Source organism: Rhineura floridana, chromosome 12 (genome assembly GCF_030035675.1).
Source record: "Rhineura floridana isolate rRhiFlo1 chromosome 12, rRhiFlo1.hap2, whole genome shotgun sequence".
NCBI lineage: Eukaryota > Metazoa > Chordata > Lepidosauria > Squamata > Rhineuridae > Rhineura > Rhineura floridana.
The window spans coordinates 3,851,862-3,869,852 of record NC_084491.1 but is presented as its reverse complement, the minus strand read 5'-3'; the positions used below and the strand labels follow the sequence as shown (position 1 = coordinate 3,869,852).

Here is a 17,991-nt window from a genome sequence, read left to right as displayed (position 1 = left end):
TCTGTTGAATTACAGAACGGTGGCTTTTTTACCTATATGTCACCAGGTCACACTTATGCACACCAGTGGGCATGGTATGGCTCAACAATGAATGTCATCAGACATGTCGCCACTCCCCCACCTGTTCCACACATGTGCACTTCTGCTCCTCAAAAATTCACCACTTGGTATGCCAAAATACCACCTAAAATTCTGTTACGTGAGTGGTGGGGGCTTGATCCATGAAAACTGTGGGAAACTTACAACATAAAGCTCCCATGATATTACAAGTTTCCTGGGTTGCAAACAGATTTTTTCCTGGAAACAATTAAACAGTGAAATGAGCACTAAACTTCCAGTAGATTTCCAGAAGTGGCTTTTACATTGTGTGAAAGACTGCATAAAATTCAAAAATTAACAGGCAAGGAAACAGTGGGAAGACCAAATAAAGCACCATTTGAATGCAGCCTAAATCTTCAGTGAGCATCTCCCTTTCCCAGAGCTTTTAAAGAGACAATGTCTCTGTGGCAGAAGCGGGATGGGAACTCGGAGAGCTTGTTGAGGACCAGGAATCATAATTTGGTGAGCCTTTTACAACTGTCACGACTCAAGTCCTCCTACCGTCCCAGGTCTGAATCCCTATCTGCCAGCTTTCGAGGCACCAGTACAAGACCCACTGAACAATCGCATCCTGATAATTGTCCACAAAATCCCAGCAGAGCCAGATCTCAGGGAAGGCCTCTGACTCCCTCTACTTGCCAGCCACTGTACTCCACACACCTCTGAGATTAGGGTTGCCAGGTTCCTGGCCTGAGACTGATCCTGCATCTTTAGGAGAAGAGAAAGTCAGCCAAGTGCAGGTGTTCTTGCAATGCTGTGATGGGAAAAACCACATGGTGGAATTCTCCCTTCCCCTTGCACAACTTTTAAAGATACCGAAGACCTCTTGGTTCCCAGGCCCGGCCTCCAAAAGTTGTGAGGGAACTCTCTCCTTCCCACACATTGCCATCCCAACAAAAATCCCACTGACCTACTCCACCCCCACCACCCCCAAAGCGTGGCAATCAGGCTTAGGAAAAAAACCTTCCACTGATACTGCCACCCTGGGCTCCTGCTGGGAGGAAGGGCAGGATATAAATCAAATAATTAATAAATAAATACTAACGGGAGCGTATGTAAGTGGGTTTTTTTAAGCCTAATTGCCACTCCTGGGGGAAGGGAAGAGAATGGATGGATGGATGTGTGCGTGCGCATGTAAGACATTAAGAGTGTGAGGTGTTGACAGTCTTGGGAATGGGGTGGCGCTGGCCCCCACTCGCCATGTGGCTCCCAACACATTGCTCCCAACAGACAGCGGCCCTTGGCAGAAAAAAGGATCCCCATTCCAGGTCTACCCTGACCAGCAGCAGCTCTCGAGAGTTTAAGGGCAGACGTCTTTCCCTGCCTGACTTGCTGATGCCAAGGACTGAACTCAAAACCCTTTGCATGCAAAGCATGTGCTCTCCTGCTGTCCTATGGTCCTTTCCCTGGAAATAATGAAGTTCGCTGTTTTATTTTTTACCGGAGGGAGGCAGGTGCCAAATGTCTTTGGCCGACTCTGGTACAGAAGAAAAACAGAAGTCAAAAAGAAAGTGAAAAGGGTGGGAGAAGAGACACAGAAAAAAGAAAAAGGAAATGGAAATAGAAATAGAGGCTTCTGGTGCCGTCTGCCGTCACAAGTGAGCTTTAAAAGCAAGCACTGACCTGCTCACAGATCTGCTGCCGTGTGGGTGGATTTGGTAATTGACAGTGTAGGTGGTGTTCTAAGCATATTTCTGATGAGCCAGTCAGTATGCTTAGTAAGTATGGGATGATGTGCTGGCAGTGCTCTGAAATCATATGCATCATTTCACATACCCTGTTCAACAAACTGCGTTGACTCCTCCCCACCTACAATTGCTAGCAACAGTATTGAAGGGCAAATGATGCAGTGGGAAAATGCGTGCTCCTGGACGTCAGCGCAATTCTGAGTCATGCTGAAACATGCGGGGGTGGGGAGAACAGGTGGGTGGGTTTTTCTTACACCCCCCACCCCCCCACACACACATTAAAAGCAGCTTGGGCGTAATAGTAAAGTGCACCACAAACTTTGAGACAGGGAAAATGCACGCGCAAGTTAGCAGTGTTTCTGGGAAAACATGCTGGTGCATACGTTTCAAAACATAACAGCTTTAGCAAATGCACCGGGAGAGGCCAACCTGCAGGATGTGTGCCACATGGCCCAGGCAACTTACCTTGGATAGGCAAGAGCCAGTGTGGTGTTGTGGTTAAGGTGTTGGACTACGACCTGGGAGACCAGGGTTCGAATCCCCACATAGCCATGAAGCTCACTGGGTGACCTTGGGCCAGTCACTGCCTCTCAGCCTCATGAAAACCCTATTCATAGGGTCGCCATAAGTTGGAATCGACTTGAAGGCAGTACACACACCTTGGATAGGAACTGGGGACCAGGAGGCCAGCCTGCCTGTTCCCTGGGCTAAAGACCTTAGGGCAAAGCCACCCCCAACACCAACAAGGACTCCAAAACATCTGGAAGGTACTAGGCTGGAGAAAGCTGCGCTGGAGTGGCACTCTTCACAGGGGACTTGATTTGTGGGCACATCACCCAAAAAGGCTTCCACCGAGGTAACAATGCAGGTGATGGCCACCACCTTGGATGGCTTGAAAAGAGGACGGACCCACCATTAAAGACCTTAACTTGGAAGACAATCTTACTCGGCCACGAGTGATCGCCAATGAATGAATGAAACAAATTCATGGAGGATAAGGCTATCAATGGCTAGTAGCCTCTAAATACCAGTGGCTGGGAATTGCAAGAGGAGAGAGTGCTGTTGTGCACAGGTCACGGCTGGCCACTGCACGAACCAGAGTGCTGGACTGGAGAGACCCCCTGTGGCCTGATCCAGGAGCCAGGCTCCAGTTATGTTCTCAGATCTGCACCACGTGGCAGTCACAAGTGTAAAGTGTGAAGGAGCCCTAAGAAATGAGGCTCCTTCCTCCTACTCTCCCCAGGAGGTAAATGGTGTGAGTCAGAGAATCCTGCCTGCAGCTTCTTTCCTTTGGCTACACAAATGCAACATGCAGAAACTGGAAAATTAGTCATTAACTGACAGGAAGGCCAGCACCAGTGGCTTACAAGACAGAAAGTAGTAACAGAGGAGTTTCCCTTCTCTGAAAAGCAGAACTACATAATGCTAAAGAGTTACAAGGGGGGTTTTATTTAGTTTTAAGCCTTCTTTGCATTGAAATTCCCTCTCCACCTCTCCTCCAAAATTATCATTTCAGGTCAAAATCACATGTCCCTCATCTTTTTAATATATTCAGATGGCCATGTAAGATTCTTCATCTGACTAAACTATCTAGAACTTTTAACCTGTCAGGTATATATTTCCACATTTACCCAGTTCTGCACCGATTCACACAGGCTCCAAAAGCCTCAGTGGAACTGAAGGGTCTTCTTCATTTTTAGGCAGGTCCTCAATATACAAACACTGTTCTCTATGTGTGGTCAACAACTAGTTTTCCTGGAGGGCCACTTTGACAATGAGTTTATTTTTTAAATTTTATTACATTTATATTCCACTTTTGCTCCAAGGAGTTCAAAGCAGCCAGTTCGTTGTATCCTCACAACACCACTGTAGGATAGGTTAAGCTGAGAGACTGTGACCGGCACAGCAAGCTTCTAGGCTGAGAAGGAATTTGAACCCTGGTCTCCCAGGTTCTCATTCAATCCCCTAATATACCCACTACAACACAGTTGCTCTTTGTTTGGGCTGGGACAGCGGTGGCTGAGCCCCACTCTTTAATGTCATCATCATCAAAGGCCCTCCTCCAGGTGCCTACTCCGAGGGAAGCTGGGAGTCTGGCAACAAGGGAGAGGGCCTTCTCAGTGGTGGCCCCCAAATTATGGAATGATCTTTGTGACAAGGTGTGCCTGGAGCCTACACTGTTATCTTTTCGGCGCCAGGTCAAGACTTTTCTCTTCTCGCAGGCATTTTATCATGTGTTTTTAAATTGCTTTTTAAAAACATGTGTTTTTCAATTTGTATATTTGTTTTTTATGTTTTTAATTGTTGTAAACCGCCCAGAGAGCTTTGGCTATGGGGCGGTATACAAATGCAATGAATAAATAAATAAATCATGTGGCCTGTCAGCACTTTCCTCACATCTCTTCTGCCTCTGCGTTGACAACCGGGGGCTCAGACAGGATCCCTCACAGTTGATGACAATCACCTGGTACCTTCTACGGCAGGCTTCTAGGACCTGCTGCCCTCCAGACATTTTAGGCTACAATTCCCATCTGCCCCAACCAGCACGGCCATATGATGCTGGGACAGATGGGAACTGTAGTCCAAATCATCTGGAGAGCACCGGGTACTGCAGCCTAGCAGTCCTTCACCTTATTCATAACAGGTGACAAAAGGACTCTTGTTTTTTTTCTGCCCAATTTCCCTGCACTACTTAATGAAAAGATACGTCAGATTTCTCACTTATTCTATCAATAAAATGGCAGATATGAAAAAAGAAATTGTAGGACACCACTGCAGTGAAGAGCCTGCTCCACGAGCTAGAGGGAGCCCCAGCTGACGAAGCGTCAAGGCGAGTTAAGCAGCAGAGCGAAAAGAGAGTAAGTAGCTCCCATTTATTCCATTATTTAATTGAAGTAAAACAGCTCAGAGCAATAAGTAATAAGGGCAGCCCAAGGTCACCCTGAGCTAGGAGCCAAATCCTGAAAGAACCTATATCTTAGGAGACAGATCCTAGGAGAAGGAAGCCCATAGAAAGCTAGTTTTCAACACCACCCTAGCAGGAAAGCTTCAGGGGACACTGTAAACAAGGCTAAATTCCAGTCGGAGAGAAGGGGGAAAAGGAAACTCCACCGACACATACAGGGAGAGAGTCAGCTCAGTCCTTGCTAAAAAGGGCAGCTTCAGCCTTCCTGAAACACAACCACAAGCTCTGTTTCCCTAGGTTAAAGAAAGGTAAGGCTGTTCTAGGTGGGAAAACAACAAACACAAAAGACTTGCCTGGAAGGCGCAGCCCCTTGATTAGATTAAAAGCAGCCAAAAGCTTAAACAGCCCCGCCCCTCGCTCAGGAAGGAAGGAAGCCTGAGAGAATACTAAAGTGTTAAGCCCCAGCTGATAGCCATCAGCCTCAAGTAACACATCATTGGCTGGCAGCAGTAGCTAGGAGGAACCAGCCACACATATAAAGTCAGAGCACCCTAGCGAGGGAGCCTGCTCCACGAGCTAGAGAGAGCCCCAGCTGACAAAGCGTCAAGGCGAGTTAAGCAGCAGAGCGAGTTCGGCAGCAGGGCGAGGAGGCCAGGGCCCCCCACTCTGCCCGTCTGTTCCCTGACCTCAACTAAACCGCAGTCTCCAACCCATTGACGTAATAAACCTTAAACAAAACTATGCAGGTAAGAAGCCAGCAGGGGTGTGGGGGCTTTCCAGTGTTTTGCACTGCCTGCAGCATGTACGACTATCTGCCTGTTGGACAGAAGTCATGGGTGTGCTCTCGGTGCAATGAGCTCCTGGCTCTCCGGGAACGACTTCATTTCCTTGAGGCCAAGCTGGCGAACCTGGAAAAGCTGAGAGAGGCAGAGAGGTGTGTGGAGGAGGCCTTCAGGGACGTTATAGCTGTGTCCCACTCCAACGATGATAGCTCTCCTGCTATCATGGACAACGATGGTCTCGGGGAAGGAGAGCATTCAGCTGAGGAAGAGGGAAACGATCCCTTAGAAGGGACCCATTCCTTGGGGGATGAGCAGCTATCCTCTCGTGCCGAGGATATATCTCCAGGGGGTGGAGGGATCCTTGTAGTGGGTGATTCGATCATTAAGAACATAGACAGTGGGGTGTGTGATGGGCGTGTAGACCGCAAGGTGTTTTGCCTGCCTGGTGCGAAGGTTGCGGATAACGCCCGTCGTTTAGATAGTTTGGTAGACAGTGCTGGGGAGGAGTCAGTGGTTGTGGTGCACGTTGGCACCAACGACATGGGGAAACGCAGCCGTGAGGTCCTGGAAGCAAAATTGAGGTTGCTAGGTAGGATGCTGAAAGCCAGGACCTCCAAGGTGGCTTTCTCTGAAATGCTACCGGTTCCATGCGCAGGACCAGCCAGACAGGCCCAGCTTCGCAGTCTCAATGCGTGGATGAGACGATGGTGTCGGGTGGAAGGGTTCGGATTTGTTAGGCACTGGGGAACATTTTGGGACAAGCCGGGCCTGTACAAAAGGGATGGGCTCCACTTGAACCAGAATGGAACCAGACTGCTGGCACTTAAAATTAAAAAGGTAGCAGAGCAGCTTTTAAACTGACTGAGGGGGGAAACCCAACAGGAGCTGAGAAAGGTCCGGTTCGGAATAAACCTCCCCCCTGGGATAAAAACCAAAGAAATGATGAAATTTTAAAAGGGGTAGGCCTAGAAGTAGGCATTGTGAGAGCAGGGGCACAGGATATAAATTCAGAAGAGCAAAATTACCACAGGCCTAACCACAATTGCCAAAGACACTTGAAGAGAGACACTGCTTACAAGTGCCTGTACGCTAATGCTAGGAGCCTGCGAACCAAGATGGGAGAACTGGAGTGCTTGGTCTTAGAGAAGAGCATTGATATAGTGAGCATAATGGAGACCTGGTGGAATGGAGAAAACCAGTGGGATACGGTTATCCCTGGATATAAACTATATCGGAAGGACAGGGAAGGACGTATTGGTGGCGGAGTCGCTCTATACGTGAAAGAAGGCATTGAATCCAGCAAGCTCGAAACCCCAAAAGAGGCAGACTCCTCCACAGAATCGTTGTGGGTGGTGATACCATGCCCCAGGAGGGACTTAATACTGGGAACGATCTATCGTCCCCCTGATCAAAATGCTCAGGGAGACCTTGAGATGAGATATGAAATTGAGGAAGCATCCAAACTAGGAAATGTGGTAGTAATGGGTGACTTCAACTACCCGGACATAGACTGGCTGCATATGTGTTCCAGTCATGACAAAGAAGCAAAGTTTCTAGATATTCTAAATGACTATTCCCTAGATCAGTTGTTCATGGAACCGACCAGAGGGACGGCAACCCTGGACTTAATCCTCAGTGGGGACCGGGACCTGGTGCGAGATGTAAGTGTTGTTGGACCGATTGGGAGCAGTGACCACAGTGCTATTAAATTAAACATACATGTAACTGGCCAATTGCCAAGAAAATCCAACACGGTCACATTTGACTTCAAAAGAGGAAACTTCACAAAAATGAGGGGATTGGTAAAAAGAAAGCTGAAAAACAAAGTCCAGAGGGTCACATCACTCGAAAATGCTTGGAAGTTGTTTAAAAACACTCTATTAGAAGCTCAACTGGAGTGCATACCGCAGATCAGAAAAGGTACCGCCAGGGCCAAGGAGATGCCAGCATGGTTAACAAGCAAAGTCAAGGAAGCTCTTAGAGGCAAAAAGTCTTCCTTCAGAAAATGGAAGTCTTGTCCGAATGAAGAAAATAAAAAAGAACACAAACTCTGGCAAAAGAAATGCAAGAAGACAATAAGGGATGCTAAAAAAGAATTTGAGGAGCACATTGCTAAGAACATAAAAACCAACAACAAAAAATTCTATAAATACATTCAAAGCAGGAGACCATCTAGGGAGACAATTGGACCCTTGGATGATAAGGGAGTCAAAGGTGTACTAAAGAACGATAAGGAGATTGCAGAGAAGCGAAATGAATTCTTTGCATCTGTCTTCACAGTGGAAGATATAGGGCAGATCCCTGAACCTGAACTAACATTTGCAGGAAGGGATTCTGAGGAACTAAGACAAATAGTGGTAACGAGAGAGGAAGTTCTAAGCTTAATGGACAATATAAAAACTGACAAATCACCGGGCCCGGATGGCATCCACCCGAGAGTTCTCGAAGAACTCAAAGGTGAAATTGCTGATCTGCTAACTAAAATATGTAACTTGTCCCTCAGGTCCTCCTCCGTGCCTGAGGACTGGAAAGTGGCAAATGTAACGCCAATCTTCAAAAAAGGATCCAGAGGGGATCCCGGAAATTACAGGCCAGTTAGCTTAACTTCTGTCCCTGGAAAACTGGTAGAAAGTATTATTAAAGCTAGATTAACTAAGCACATAGAAGAACAAGCCTTGCTGAAGCAGAGCCAGCATGGCTTCTGCAAGGGAAAGTCCTGTCTCAGTAACCTATTAGAATTCTTTGAGAGTGTCAACAAGCATATAGATAGAGGTGATCCAGTGGACATAGTGTACTTAGACTTTCAAAAAGCGTTTGACAAGGTACCTCACCAAAGGCTTCTGAGGAAGCTTAGCAGTCATGGAATAAGAGGAGAGGTCCTCTTGTGGATAAGGAATTGGTTAAGAAGCAGAAAGCAGAGAGTAGGAATCAACGGACAGTTCTCCCAATGGAGGGCTGTAGAAAGTGGAGTCCCTCAAGGATCGGTATTGGGACCTGTACTTTTCAACTTGTTCATTAATGACCTAGAATTAGGACTGAGCAGTGAAGTGGCCAAGTTTGCTGACGACACTAAATTGTTCAGGGTTGTTAAAACAAAAAGGGATTGCGAAGAGCTCCAAAAAGACCTCTCCAAACTGAGTGAATGGGCGGAAAAATGGCAAATGCAATTCAATATAAACAAGTGTAAAATTATGCATATTGGAGCAAAAAATCTGAATTTCACATATACGCTCATGGGGTCTGAACTGGCGGTGACCGACCAGGAGAGAGACCTCGGGGTTGTAGTGGACAGCACGATGAAAATGTTGACCCAGTGTGCGTCAGCTGTGAAAAAGGCAAATTCCATGCTAGCGATAATTAGGAAAGGTATTGAAAATAAAACAGCCGATATCATAATGCCGTTGTATATATCTATGGTGTGGCCGCATTTGGAATACTGTGTACAGTTCTGGTCGCCTCATCTCAAAGAGGATATTATAGAGTTGGAAAAGGTTCAGAAGAGGGCAACCAGAATGATCAAGGGGATGGAGCGACTCCCTTACGAGGAAAGGTTGCAGCATTTGGGGCTTTTTAGTTTAGAGAAAAGGCGGGTCAGAGGAGACATGATAGAAGTGTATAAAATTATGCATGGCATTGAGAAAGTGGATAGAGAAAACTTTTTCTCCCTCTCTCATAATACTAGAACTCGTGGACATTCAAAGAAGCTGAATGTTGGAAGATTCAGGACAGACAAAAGGAAGTACTTCTTTACTCAGCGCATAGTTAAACTATGGAATTTGCTCCCACAAGATGCAGTAATGGCCACCAGCTTGGATGGCTTTAAAAGAAGATTAGACAAATTCATGGAGGACAGGGCTATCAATGGCTACTAGCCATGATGGCTGTGCTCTGCCACCCTAGTCAGAGGCAGCATGCTTCTGAAAACCAGTTGCCGGAAGCCTCAGGAGGGGAGAGTGTTCTTGCACTCGGGTCCTGCTTGCGGGCTTCCCCCAGGCACCTGGTTGGCCACTGTGAGAACAGGATGCTGGACTAGATGGGCCACTGGCCTGATCCAGCAGGCTCTTCTTATGTTCTTATGTTCTTATGTCAAAGGCAGCCCACTACTGCGCCTACACCAGGGGCAGCCCATGCGACGCCCTCCAGATTCTGTTGGACTGCAACTCCTATCAGCCCCAGGCAGCATGGCCAACAGTCAGGGATGATAGGAGCTGCAGTCCAGCAACATCTGGAGGGTGCCATGTTGGCTTCCCCTGGTCTATGCAATTCACTCCTCTGGCCCGGCCTCCTTTCAATCAGCCTCTTTAAGTCCGCCTGACACCATGGTATCCTTCTGGGATGACTGGCTGAGTTGGGAGTGGGAGGGACTGCATGGCGGTGGTTCCACTCCTACTTGGCAGGTCGCCTCCAGAAGGTGGTGCTTGCTCAGCACCCTGGATTCTCCAGTATGGGGTTCCGCAGGGGTCAGTTCTGTCCCCCATGCTGTTCAACATCTACATGAAACCGTTGGGTGCGGTCATCCGGAGCTTTGGAGTGTGTTGCCATCAGTATGCTGATGACACGCAGCTCTATTTCTCCTTTTCATCTTCTTCAGGTGAGGCTGTCAATGTGCTGAACCGGTGCCTGGCTGCGACACCGGACTGGATGAGGGCTAATAAACTGAGGCTCAGTCCAGACAAGACTGAGATGCTGTTAGTGGGTGGTTCTTCTGACCGGATGGTGCATGTCCAACCTGTCCTGGATGGGGTTGCACTCCCCCTGAAGGAGCGGGTTCATAGCTTGGGGGGTTCTCCTAGAACCATCTCTGTCACTTGAGGCTCAGGTAGCCTCAGTGGCACGGAGTGCCTTCTACCAACTTCGGTTGGTGGCCCAGCTACGTCCCTATCTGGACAGGTATAACCTGGCTTCAGTTGTCCATGCTCTGGTAACCTCCAAGTTAGATTACTGCAATGCACTCTACGTGGGGCTGCCTTTGAAGACGGTTCGGAAGCTGCAGCTTGTGCAAAATGCAGCAGCCAGACTGGTAACAGGGACCAGACGGTTCGAACATATAAAACCGATTCTGGCCTGCTTGCATTGTATGTTTCCGAGCTCAATTCAAGGTGCTAGTTTTAACCTATAAAGCCTTACACGGCTTAGGACCACAATACCTGATGGAACACCTCTCCCGACATGAACCCACCCGTACACTACGCTCAAGATCAAAGGCCCTCCTCCGGGTGCCTACTCCGAGGGAAGCTGGGAGTCTGGCAACAAGGGAGAGGGCCTTCTCAGTGGTGGCCCCCAGATTATGGAATGATCTCCCTGACGAGGTGTGCCTGGCGCCAACACTTATCTTTTCGGCGCCAGGTCAAGACTTTCCTCTTCTCCCAGGAATTTTAGCATGTGTTTTTAAATTGTTTTTTAAAAATGTGTTTTTAAATTTGTATATTTGTTTTTAATGTTTTTAATTGTTGTAAACTGCCCAGAGAACTTCGGCTATGGGGCGGTATACAAATGTAATAAATAATCATCATCATCATGCCTAGCTTTTCCACACACCCCACCTCTTAACATCCAGCCTGGGGGAAAGTTTGCTCACCTCTTTGTGACACTTTAGCTGCTCCTAATAAAGCAGGTGTGGGGGGTCCTTTGGCCGTTCAGATGTTGCTGAACTACATCAGCCCTGGCCATTGGCCATGCTTGCTGGGGCTGATGGGAACGGCAGTTCAGCAACAAAAGTTCCAAAAGGCCAAAGGTTCCCCACCACTGTAATAAAGGCAGAAGTTGCTCCTAATATACCAAGGCTCTGTGTGTGTGTGCATGTGCACGCACGTGTGACTATGCTAGATGAACCCAATGGGCTCATTCAATCAGTCACATGCTTCACTTTTTCCCACCCAATTTGAGATTTACTTCTCAAGTGCTTAAGTAGGAACAGGACCTCCCAATCCTAGCACAGAATTATAAAAACAACAACACTGTCTCAGTTTTCATAGGTCAGAGATGAAGGGAAAACCCCACATATGCGAGCATTTATTTTATTTTATTTATTTATTGCACTTTTTAAAGCCCCAAAAGGCTACAAGGGAGGCAATTCTTGGCTGCAAGACGAATGAAGCGGACAAGGAGCCTTTAACCACAAACTGCACACGCTCTTAAACAAAACCCTCTGCTTCCAAAAAAACCAAAACAACCACTTGGCCTAGATCTCTGCCATAATTTTACTGGCCACATATTGGGCATTGCTACACTTGCTACAGACACACCCACCAACTCCCTGCCATCCCAAGTGTAAGCGACTTTCAGATTTATGGGATGTAATTCATTTTTTACTAAAACCCCAAGATCCAAGTACAAAAGACATGCACTTGGAATTAAAAGAATTCTCAGCCCAGGAATTTGCTTCAAGCGCCAGAACTCAATGGAACTCACCATCCTTCCACTCACAAATCCTCTTCCCCCCCCCCTTCATTTCAACAGTATAATTTTGCGAAAAGGAATCCTTCTGTTGTTGGCATTATTAAGTAAATGGGAGGTAGAAATCCTTGCAGATCCACTTCAAAGAGATCTAGCTGATTCTTATCTCTCCTGCCCAGCCCACACGTGCTCATCCATGTCCCTCACCCTCTGTTCTCCAAAATGGCAGCACCAACAACCAATTCACAGGTTTTGCCATCAAAATGGCAATTTGATGGAAGAAAATTAAACTTTCTACTTTGTAGAACAAAGGCATACAACCAAAACAAGAAAGGCTTCCAAGTGCCACAAAGTTGCAGAAAGATCCAAATTAAGAACATAGGAAGAGCCCTGAAGCTGGATCAGGCCAATGGCCCATGTGGTCCAGCATCCTGTTCCCACAGAGGCCAAGCATATGCCTATGGGAAGCCCAAAGAAGACCCAAGGGCAACTGCACTCTCCCCTCCTGAGGTTTCGCAGAACTGGCATTCAGAGAAAAACGGCTTCTGACAATGGAGACAGAACACAGTCATCATGGTTAGTACCCAGTGATAGCCTTATCCTCTGTGAATTTGTCTCAGCCTCTTTTAAAGCCATCACTGCCTCTTGTGGGAGTGAATTCCATAGCTGAACTCTGTGTTGTGTGAAGGACTTTCCTTGTCGGTTCCAAATCGTCCAACATTCAGCTTCACTGGACATCCGCAAGTTCTAGTGTCACAAGAGAGGGAGAAAACTTTTCTCTATCCACTTTCCCCATGCCATCCATAATTCTACCCACCTCTTTCTTGCCTTTTCTCAGCATGGGGTTGCCGACTGCCTCGACTGCAGGTTGCATCAATTTACTTATTTATTTAGTATTTTATTTATATCCCAGGGCGGAGCCCAGGGCAGCAATTTCTATCTCACTTTTCCATATATACTTGCATCCAAAGTGAAGTACATCAAAGTAAACAGTGGCAATCTCGTAATTACCACAAGACAATGTTAAAAACAACAGAATGAACAATTCTACTATTACAACTAGAAGCAGCCGCCTGCCTAAAACAAGCAGACTTTCCTATCCATCTAAAAGGAGGAAGAGAGGGGGCCCAACTGAACTCTCCAGTGAGGCCATTCCAAACTTTTGGCACCACCGCAGAAAAGGCCCTGCCCCTCAAACCTGGCCAGAGTGCAGGGCCTCCGACACCAATCTCTGGGCTCAGGCAGGTTCACATGGGCAAAGGTGGCCCTTAAAAGTAACCTGGTTCCAAGGCCATTAAAACCAGCACTTTAAAACTGAGCCCAGAAATAATGAAGCTCAGTGGTTCTTGAACTTTTTTCCCCATCAACCGCTTGAAAATCGCTGGTGGTCTTGGTGAGCCACTTAATGATTCTTCTGCCTGTTATAGCAGCTGTAATACACTGTACTAGATGCTATATGATTGTAAAAGGCATTTTAATTCATTCTTTTATTTCTTATATTTTATTATGTAAGATTTGCACTCCATATAATTCAAACTGTGATACAATACTATATCACAAAAGAAGCAATAAAATGCAATTTAAAATCAATATGAATTTTTAATGCAGACATGCCGCAGACCACCTGAACGAAGCTCACGCACCACTGGTGGTCCATGGACCACAGTTCGGGAACCCCTAATGCAGTTGATGATCTTTGCATCCAGGAGATAGGTCAACTGCCTGTACTGGACACGGTTGCACTCCCTTTGGGGGTACAGACACAGTCTAGGAGTACCCCTTGATTCATCTCTGTCACTAGAGGCCCAAGTGACCTCTGTTGCCAGGAGTGCTTTCTATCACCTCTGGCTGGTACATCAGCTGTGACCATTCATGGACCACAACAGCCTCACCACAGTGGTCCATACAGTGGTTACCTCAAGGTTAGATTACTGCAACACACTTTATGTGGTGTAGCCCTTGTATCTGGTCTGAAAGCTTCAACTAGTGCAGAACGCAGGAGTAGATTACTGGTGATATGTTACCTCTCTGCTAAGACAGCTGCACTGGTTGCCAATTACCTGCCAGGCCATGCTCAAGACTCTTGTGTCTACTCACAAACCCCTAAACAACTTGGGCCTAAAGTACCTTAAGGACCATCTGATTGCTTAAGCTCCACCTCAATCATCAAGATCCTCTAATGGGACCCTTCTTCTGGTTCCTCATGCCCCTGAGGTTCAGTTAATCCTTCACGAGAGACCAAGACTTTAGTGTAGCAGGCCCTGCCCTGTGGAACTCCCTGCCAGCAGAGGTGCAGCAGGAACCATCTCTCCTGTCTAAACTATTTTGTTTAGACAGACCTTTGCAATACGAACTTTCTTTTTAGCCAATCAATATTCATTTTTTGATGTTTTTAATGATGTTTTAATGAATGCTTTTTGCTGATTTCATTTTTATACATTGCATATCACCTTTATATATTTTTATGAAAGTGTTTATAAATATGTAAATAAATATAATATTGGCATTATATGGTCCAACTACAAGGACATCGTTAACATTCTGACTTTGTATTTCTTTTGGCCAGCAGCCGTTTCCAAACTCTCTTTAAAGGCAACCTCAAACAGAGCACATGGCATAATCTTCTCTGTGTGGGCACAATCATCCTTCAACATCCATCATTTGTCTGTGCATGACAACCACAATAGACTCCTCCTTTCTCTCAAAAGATCAAAGTTGGCCTTTAGGACATGCAAAGGATCAAGACGCTGGGTTTCTTCACTTTCACTCCACCATGCCTGAGGGTCTTGAGCACATCTACAGTAGGGCCGCACTCATATGGCGGGTTACGTTCCGGACCCCCGCTGTAAAGCGAAAACCACTTTAAAGCGGAACCCATTGAATAGAATGGCGCGCGATGCCTGAAAACCGCCATAAAAGCGGAACAAGCGCTGTATGAGTGGGGCTTTAGTCTAGTTGCATCTAATTGAGACCGCTGTATTAGTGAAGCGCTGCAAAGCGGGGCCCTACTGTACTGAACTATCACCAGGCAGCAGTCCTCAAGTGTCTTGTCTAAAAGAAATGAGGACACGCTTGCCAAGGTGTTCTGCAGCCAACCTCTCTTCCAGTTTGCTCACCCCTTTGCAAACCCACCCCCTCGCCTTATGGCAGCCATGTGGGGGGAGGGATGCTCAGAAAGTCCCTGGCTGAACTGCATCCCACTCAGGAATCAAATTCTGGTCCCCTCACTTCCGTTCATCATCCTTCCATTCTTTGAAGTTCCCACCGCAGCTACTTGGAGAAGAGGTTAGCAGCCTTTTTAGTTTAAATGTTAAAAGTTTACACTGAAAAATAGGTTGCCTCTTCACCATAGAGTGGATACTCCTACGAAACCTCCAGCTCTTCAAACACAGTCCTACGCTATCTTCACTATAGTCTCACAGAACATCTGAAAGTGCATAAGAAACCACAGGTAGTCCCTGCACCACAGTTCTACCACCGTCACAGAGGAGCCTCATCCACAACTCCCAGGAGTAATATCCCATGCATCCTCTTAAGTATTGCAAAGAATCCTGGGACTCCCCTCTCAGAGTAAGCAGTGCAACAGCAGTTAAAGCAGCTGAAGGAAACCCTTCAGCAGACACCACCAGGTTGAAACAAACATCTAAGAAAACATTCCACAAAGAAGAGTGACACTCACCACCTTCATGCACCCCAATTTCTTTTTCTTCAGAGCTTCACACTTCCTCATCTTGCAGACCTGGTGGCTGGTTCTTCGGTTCACACAATGGGTGCAAGTCCCACAATTTTCCTTCCTTAGGCAAGGGGCACAGAGCCCACAGCGCTTACGCTTCTTCCGGGATTGGTAGGCAACATCCACACCAATGCAACCATCCTGCTCTACTGTTGGAAAGCCACTGTTGGCTTCACTCAGCATCTCTCCATAGTCAGGGTAGCGGCAGGTCCCCTTTAACACGCTACTGAGTGGCAGCGCCAAATGGATCTTTTTCATGGCTTTTCCTGAGGAGAGCCAGCTTTGAATGATGCCCTGTCAGACTTTGCACCTCTTCAGAGCCAAGAGCTTTAAAATGCCTTGGGAAATAATGAAGGGTCACTGAATGAGTCCAAGTTGCTCCAAGACCAAAAGAAAAACAAAACACACGCTATTCTCGTTGCTATATTTCATCTGCATTTCTTCCCCAATATTCCCTCTCTTGTCAGGGTGCTGCTCACCCAAATGGCGGGGTCTTTAGGACAACAGAGGTCAGAGGTGTCCTGAAAGAGGCTCATCCTGAAGAGAACACAACTTGGGACAGGACGAATAACAAGTCACAGTCGTTCCAAGGCTCCACACTGAGCGATCCAAAATCGCCCTTCTTCAGCAGGTATCCTAAAGAGGGGGGGGGGGAGAGGGAGAGAGACACTACTCATACACCCTTTCCATTTGCACCTCAAGGATGGATGCACACCTTAAACAAGCGCATGTCACGCCATGCCACAAACCACAGGGCACCCACAGGGCACTCCAAGAAGCAAAACGCACGCACGCACCAACAGCTTTGTTTCAGGAGGAAACACTTTCTTTGGCACGTTCTTTTAAAACTTTGGAAACTCGCCCCCCCCCAAAAGAAGCTCCCAGGGGAAATTCTCTCGCTGGCGGATGTTTCGAATCGAAGCAGAATTGTTCTTCCGAGCGAGCTTTCGTGCCTCCTCCTTTTTTCTTTTCAAAAGGCTGCTTCATTCCGCAAAAGCCGGCGGGGAGGGGGGGGAGGGAGGGGGGAGGGAGGAAGAAGAGGGAATTCTATTTCGCAGCGCTCCTGGCAGCAAGATAACAATCTCTGGGCCGGCCAAGCCCCCCCCCGGCTCTTCCAAACGCCGCCCCGCCCAAGACACAAAGAAACCCTTTGTATTACCACCAGCCCCAGCAGCCGCCGCCGTCGTCTCCGGGGGAGAGCGAGCCGCTCGGATCCGGCCGGGGGTTGGGCGAGAGCGAGGGGAAAAAAACCCGTCTGCAACTTGCTCGGCTAGAGGAAACCGGGCGGGCGCTGCGGGGTGTTTAAAGCGGGCGGCGGCGGAGGAGGAAGCGCGCGTTGGTGCTGCTTCTTTGTTCTGGAGGGGCCTCCCCCCAGTGGCTGGGCGGGGGCGGGGCTGGGCCAGGCGCGGGGTGGGGGGCGCGGAGCTGAGTCAGCGCACCCGCGATGCCAGCGGGAGGGACAGCCGAGCCCCCGGCGCCGCTCCCCAGGGGCACCCGCGCGCTCGGCCTCCCCAAGTCGGAGGTGCTCCCGCCGGCGGACGCAGCCCCAGCGCTGCTCCCGCCGCCAAAGGGGGTCGAGGTGCTGCGGCCCTCCGTCCCTTGTCCTGCCCGCGGGCTGGGGGGGGGTCACCGCCGGCACGCGCTCCGCCGCTCGCCTCCCCCGCGGGGCTTGACGGTGCTTTCCTCCGCCCGACCCGACCGGACCCGCAGCACGGAAGACCCGCTGGGTGCACAGAGCGGGACTGCGACGGGCGCCGTTCCGCCTCGTGGCCGCGGCCGCGCTGAGGTCGTCAGGGCTCGCCCCTCCTGGGCCTTTTGGCTCGTCCTGTGGCCCGAAGGCCCCGGCGTCTTCGCGCGGGACGCGCCCGGAGCAGTCCAGGCTGCCGACTTCGGGGGACTTCGAAGCGCCTTTCAGCCCCTCTCGCGGGGTCAGGGGGTGGTTGTGGAGGCGCGAAAGAAGCCGGAAGGTCGTCGGGCTGGGCATTTTGTAGCCACTGTGAATTTTCACACGTTCTCGCGCCCAGAAAGTGGCAGACTTAGAAATGCCTCTCGCGTGGAAGGGAAACACGTTCTGTCTAAGAACTACTCGTCCCCGCTTTCTCTCCCACGTTAGCAATTCACACCTGCAGCTGCCGGGACCCCTGTACTGAAGGTGCGCAATGGCGCTTTACGCCTGGCCCAGTAATGTAGGGGCAAATTCAGAAGTGCCGGGTTCCTTTATGATAGTCACAGCTGTGCCCCCCTCACAGCCACACCCCCTTTTAAGATTAAACAGCCTTCTATTGAGCATGAAAGGGGAGTGTGTTAGCTATTGAGAAGAGTATTCTTAATGGTTGATTCACCTGCTTTCACTCTCCAAACAGCGGGAAAGGACAAGGAAGCATGTTA

General features: G+C 48.5%; 1 protein-coding gene across 3 annotated transcripts in view; it reads right to left on the bottom strand.

The window, feature by feature from the left end:
• Positions 1–17,773, bottom strand: part of TET3 (tet methylcytosine dioxygenase 3) — a 137,338-nt gene extending 119,565 nt beyond the window's left edge. Inside the window, exons 1-2 of one of the 3 annotated variants that reach the window (XM_061593463.1) lie at positions 16,763–17,662; positions 15,550–16,239 (exon numbers count right to left, since the gene is read on the bottom strand). In XM_061593463.1, coding sequence (XP_061449447.1) covers positions 15,550–15,861 — 312 coding nt within the window. In that variant the 5' untranslated portion in view covers positions 15,862–16,239; positions 16,763–17,662. Of the gene's footprint in view, positions 1–15,549; positions 16,358–16,762; positions 17,663–17,726 lie in introns of those variants that run through there. The other 2 variants (XM_061593473.1, XM_061593464.1) reach the window with 2 other exon arrangements.
• Between the last annotated feature and the right edge of the window lie 218 nt (positions 17,774–17,991).